At 58.8% G+C, this 5,493-nt stretch overlaps 1 protein-coding gene across 1 annotated transcript; it reads right to left on the bottom strand.

Moving 5' to 3' along the window:
• Positions 1 to 651: 651 nt before the first annotated feature.
• Positions 652 to 5,147, bottom strand: LOC113405833 (leucine-rich repeat and fibronectin type III domain-containing protein 1-like). Its single transcript, XM_026647096.1, has 2 exons — positions 3,772 to 5,147; positions 652 to 1,477 (listed from the first exon to the last, which is right to left on the bottom strand). The coding sequence occupies exons 1-2, from the start codon at positions 5,145 to 5,147 to the stop codon at positions 652 to 654; spliced, it is 2,202 nt and encodes a 733-aa protein (XP_026502881.1).
• Positions 5,148 to 5,493: the final 346 nt, after the last annotated feature.

Raw genomic sequence — 5,493 nt, 5'->3', positions numbered from 1 at the left:
AGAGTGGGGTACAGTTTGGAATAACAGGGAAAAGGGGCGATGACTTTTTCGATACTGAATACACTGAACACAGAAAATGATCTAGACCAGCCAGATACAATAAATAGGCCCCCCACAGTCTGTGTCAGGGAGCGGACGCCTGTCGCCCCCTTCCCAGAAACACTTGGGGCGGGGGCAGGGGGAAATAGGTTTATTTTGGAACTAAACTCTGCTCCGTCCCCCGTCCCGGACAGTTATTAATGCATAAAGATTTACTCAAGGTAAAAGGATCTTTGTAATTTCGTGTCATCTGTGCATGTGTCTTTGCTAGTCCTGTTCTATCCTTCCCGCGCCGCCCGGCGCAGACGGGGTGGAGGGGGTCTCTTGAAACTCATCCCGTAGCCCCCCCCACGCCCTTTCCTCTCCCTGCAGCCGGGCAGTCCCCTCCTTGCTTGCCTTCGCTCCGTCCATCGCGTGGGGTTTTTCATTTCTGTCCTCCGTCTCCGCTTCTTAAGGCACCAGAGCCGGCGTCGGCGGGATCGGCGCAGGACTCCCGTCCGGGGCGGGTGGGTGAAACCGGAGCCATCCCCTCCATGCCCCCGGGGAACCGGGCGTGCGCCCCGCGGGCCCGACGAAATTGCCACCCCCGCAGCTCCCCCCCCGGGGCCCGTCTCAGACGGTGCTCTCCAGCATCCACTCGGTGCTGCTGAAGATGACCCGGCGTTGGCTCAGCGGGCAGTCCTCCGCGTTCAGCTGGGACGTGGACATGTGCCGTTTTGTCCGTGCCCGGCGCGGGTAGCTGTGGCTCTGAAACAGAGCATAGTCCCCGTCGAAGGAGTGACGGTGGTGGTGAGTCCTCGAAAGCTCCCGGGGAAAGAGGCCCACGCTGCCCAGCGTGGCCCGGTGCTGGCCGCCCGGCCCGCTCTCCCGGAGGAGACCCAAGGAGCCAGTCACGCTGCCCTCGGGCTGGCCCTCCTCCGAGGACAGCAGGGCCACAGTCTGGAGGTCTGCACCCGGCTTGGGGTCTCTCTTGTCCGGTTCGGGGGCAGCGGGCGTGTCCTTCTTGGGCTCCGCCTCCATAGGCCCCGCCTCCGTGGGCCCTGCCTCCTGGAAGGTCTCGTATTTGTCCTCGGTGGGCTTGGAGGCCGGGGGCTGCCCGCCGTTGGTCTGGGAGTAGACGTTGCTGACCTTGGCTTTCTTGGGCCCCTCGTGCCCGCTGTGGACCTTGTAGCGGATCATGAGGATGATGATGAAGACCAGGACGGAGGCGACAATGATCCCGCCGATGATGATGATCATGGTGCCGCCCAGGAACTGGGTGTGCAGGGCGTGGCACTGGGCGGTCTCGCCCTCCGTGGTGAACTGGACGCAGCCCACCACCCGGGTGGCCGTCAGCGCCGTCACCCCGTCGTCGTAGACGGCCAGCACGCACAGGTCGTAGGCCCGCCCCGCCGCCAGGTCGTTCACCAGGAAGGCCCTGCTGGACGGGGGGATCATCCTTGGGGGGGGGGAGAGGGAAGACACTGGTTAATGGCTGGGACAGCCCCTTGCCCCGTAGCCCAGGCCCCAGCCCCCTGGCACAGCCTAGGGATGTAACCCTAACCCCATAAAGCTCTCTGGGGTAGGGACCATCTTCCTGCTCTGTGTTCATACAACACCTCGCGCTGCGGGATCCTGGCCCAGAACTAAGGGCCCCAGGTGCTACCGTAACACCCCTAATAGCGACAAAATGTACAGCGCCTGGCACAACAGGACCCCTAGTTATGGGCCAGGACCCCATTGTGCTAGGCGCTGTACATTTTATTGCTATTAGGGGTGTTACGGTAGCACCTAGGCACTCTATTTATGGGGCAGGACCTTCCGTGCTGCCGTAATGTACATACTATTGCTATTAGGTGTATTACGGTAGGATCCCAAGGATCCAACCCCATAACTAGCGTGTCTAAGTGCTACCATAATACACCTAATAGCAATAAAATGTACAGCACCTAGCACAATAGGGTCCTGGCCCACAACTAGGGCTCCTAGGTGCTACCATAATACACCTAATAGCAATAAAATGTACAGCGCCTGGCACAATGGGAGGCCTAGTTATGGGCTGGGACCCGCAGTGCTACTGTAATACACCTAATAGCAATAAAAAAAACAGGTTCAGAGAAGTGCTAGATTTGGGCCAGTTTCGTCGACCTGTTTGTGTCATGAAAATCAGCCAAGTAGTAATAATAATTCTGAAGATGTCGTAATTTTCTTTTCTTTTTTGACCTTTCGCTTGGAAATTTCCGTCAAATTTAGAACATACAATAAAAATCCCTCACATTTGAAAGAAACTGATTTCTTTGACCTGACATGATTTTTTTGGTTTGCTGAAAAATTCAAAACACATTTTAATTTCAGTTGGTCCGGAATCAATTTTTCCTCCCCCCCTACCAATTTTTTTTAAAACTGCCAGCGAACCAAACAATCAGTTATTTGTACAGCTCTACTTCTGGTCCGTGACAGCCCCCACGCCTCACCCTAAAGGCAGCTGCGTCTCACTGCTCCACCCCGGAGGTGGCTGCACCTCAGCACTGGGTGAGCGCTTCCTGTATAAACAGCTGTGACGCCCCACCCCAGAGGTGGCTGCATCTCAGCAGCAGGGGGAGCAACTCCTGCACTTACCTACGCACAAAGAGTAATGTCACACACACAAGAGTGTCACAACACATGTGTGCACAGTTGTGGCTCACACGCACGCACACGCACACTGGGGAGCTCACACACACAGGGTAATGGCTTATAACACACACACACACACACACACACACACACACCTGCCCCTATTTTCAAAGGATGCAGAGGGAACCATTAACCCTTTGTAATTCCCCTCCATCGACTCCCTGCCCTATGGCCCCCCTCCCCACGCTCCCACACCCTGCTCACCCAGCCGTTGCTAATCCCACCCAGGAGTGGAGTCACAGAGCCCGGATACTGCAGCTCGCTGGACTGGAAACCCCTCCATCCCCTGAAACAGATTCCAGCCGCATGGCCGGGCTCACTACTGGTGATAACCAAAGGGTTCGGTTGCCGTTCACCTCAAAGCTAGCCAGGATCGCGCCACTGGAATGCAGCCACCTCTGGGGTGGAGGGCGACAGCCAACTGGTGCACAAGGAAGGGGGAATCTTGGGCAGAGGGGTTTGGATCTGAAGCAAAGCTGGGCCAGACCTTTAGCACCTTGTAAACTGTGGAAATTGAGCCAGCGGTGGTGGGATTTGAACCTGTCGCTCTGGGAAATCTAATTATATGGAGCCAGGTAACTGGAGCTCAAAGCCGTCTGCGCTGCCCCCACCCTCCCCGCAGCACTGCTGCTCCTGGCCCGGGTTCGCCCTGGCATTGGGGTGAGCCACAACTCCCTCCCCACATCCCCTGCCCACGGAAATTTCCAGCCAGTGACACTTCCCCTGATTTCCACGGCATTTCCCCAAGGGCGGAACTGAGAGAGACCCCCTGGTGGCGGCACAGGGCAGCGCGGGCTGGGAGGTAGTGAGCAGAGTCTGTCTGTATCCAGCCACTCTCCTATCCTTCCTCTGCCTCAGGCTGCACTGAGGTCAGTGGGGCTACCCGTGGACAAGAGAGGCCAGTTACACCCGGTGCATCACCTGCTCGTTCAGTGGCGCATACAAGCTGGGGGTGGTATTAAGAGGATAACAACCTACTACTGCCACCAGTAGCTCTTCTTTAGCACCTGCTTCTAATGCCCCTGGTTCCAGCCCTGCTGATGACCCATGGACCCCATCCGCCAGCCCAGCCCTCACCTGTACACCAGCGAGTCGTCCAGGGAGCTGTTATACTGAATCTGGTACATGCGGATGCCGGGAATGTGCCGCTCCGAGGGCCAGTGGATCACCACCGAGGTGGAGGTCAGCTCGGCCGCCACAATCTTCTTCTCCAGGTGGTTCTTGGTGTCGTTGGCGCCCGACTTGGCGGAGGTGGTGATGTCGGACGAGCCAGGGTCGGGCTCCTTCATGTGGCCCGTGTTGTTGACCAGCAGCGGCAGCGGCACGATGCAGACCTCCACGGGGGCGGTGGCCTCGCCGGCGGCGTTGGAGGCGATGCAGGTGAAGACCCCATTGTCCTTGAGCGTGGTGATGTGCACCTCCAGCGTGCCGTTGTCGTAGACCGTGGCGCGCGTGGTGTTGTGGATCAGCTTGCCGTCGGGGGCGATCCAGTGGATGGAGGGGTCGGGGTCTCCCACCGCCTTGCACTTGAGGCTGACTCCCTGGCCCTCCATGATAAAGGCCTTGGTGGAGTACTGGCGCGTGATGAGGGGCGGCTCGCAGATGAACTCCTCCTCGGAGATGGACCAGAAGTACTTATCCATCAGGTGCTCGGGAGAGGCGCAGGTCTCCAGGTCGTCCTCCCGCGTCAGGCGCCGGAGCCAGAGCAGCTCGCAGTTGCAATGCAAGGGGTTGCCTCCGAAGCTGATGGTCAAGGTGGACGGGTGGGAGCCCCGGACGTTAGCCAGCACCTGAGCCCGGAGGAAGAGGTTGTCTGGGGGCAGCTTCTGCAACCGGTTGGAGGTCATGTCCAAACGCACCAGCTTGTGGAGCTGGGAGAAGGTGCCCTCGGCGATATGGTCGATGAGGTTGTGATCTAGGGTCAGGGTGTTCAGACTGACCATCTGCCCGATGGCCTCCCACGGCAGCGTCTCCAGGTTGTTGTAGGACAAATCCAGGTCCTCCACGGTGGCCAGGAACTCGTCGAAGGAGGCCGGCTGGATGTTGCTGATCTGGTTGTTGCCCAGGATGAGGTGCCGGAGGTTGCCCAGGCCTTTGAAGTGTTCGTTGCGGAGGGAGGCCAGCCGGTTGCTGTTCATATGCAAGGCGCGCAAGGCGCGCAGGTCGGCGAAAGCGAAGGGCATCACCTGGCTGATGGTGTTCCGGGAGAGGGTCAGGTGCACCAGGTTGGTCATGTTGGAGAAGTCCTTGCGCCGGATGATGGTGATGAAGTTGTCCGTCAGCCGCAGCTCCACCGTGCGCCGGTCGATGGATGGCGGCACGAAGAGCAGCCCCGTCTTGGCGCACAGCATGGTCAGGGTGGGCGAGATGTTCTGGCAGATGCAGCGGCCGGGGCAGTGCTGACCCTTCGCCATGGTGCCGAGCATCAAAAGGGGCAGGAGGAGTTTTTCCATGGTACTGGCCCTCGCTTCCTCCCTGCCCGGGCGCTGCGGGCAAGAGGCACAAAAATCAGTGGCGACAAACCTACAGCGGCAAATTGCTTCCCAAGCCCTGTCCCCCTCTACTAGCCAGTCTGAGTTTTCAGGTGGCTGCAGCCCATTCCCTAGAGGCAGATGCGTCTCAGCGCTGGATGTATAAACAGCCTCCGTGTCCCACCCCAGAGACAGCTGCATCTCACTGCCGAGCAAAGGATCTTTGTATAAAACAGCCCCTGTGCTCCACCCCGGATTCTAAAGCTCAGCTGGCAGAGGTCCCGTCCAAGTGCCCCCCAGAGCTGTCAGACCTGCAGTTCGATTCCTG

Source organism: Terrapene carolina, unplaced genomic scaffold, assembly GCF_002925995.2.
Source record: "Terrapene carolina triunguis isolate 2854851 unplaced genomic scaffold, T_m_triunguis-2.0 Scaffold51189, whole genome shotgun sequence".
Classification (NCBI taxonomy): domain Eukaryota; kingdom Metazoa; phylum Chordata; order Testudines; family Emydidae; genus Terrapene; species Terrapene triunguis.
This window is presented reverse-complemented; position numbering and strand designations above follow the sequence as displayed.

Bases quoted from the DNA above. Each gene is read 5' to 3' on its own strand.
- LOC113405833 (XM_026647096.1), bottom strand. From the start codon at position 5,147: ATGGAAAAACTCCTCCTGCCCCTTTTGATGCTCGGCACCATGGCGAAG. The intron at 1,478-3,771 runs GTGAGGGCTGGG...CCCCCCCCCAAG, and splicing joins GACGACTCGCTGGTGTACAG to GATGATCCCCCCGTCCAGCA.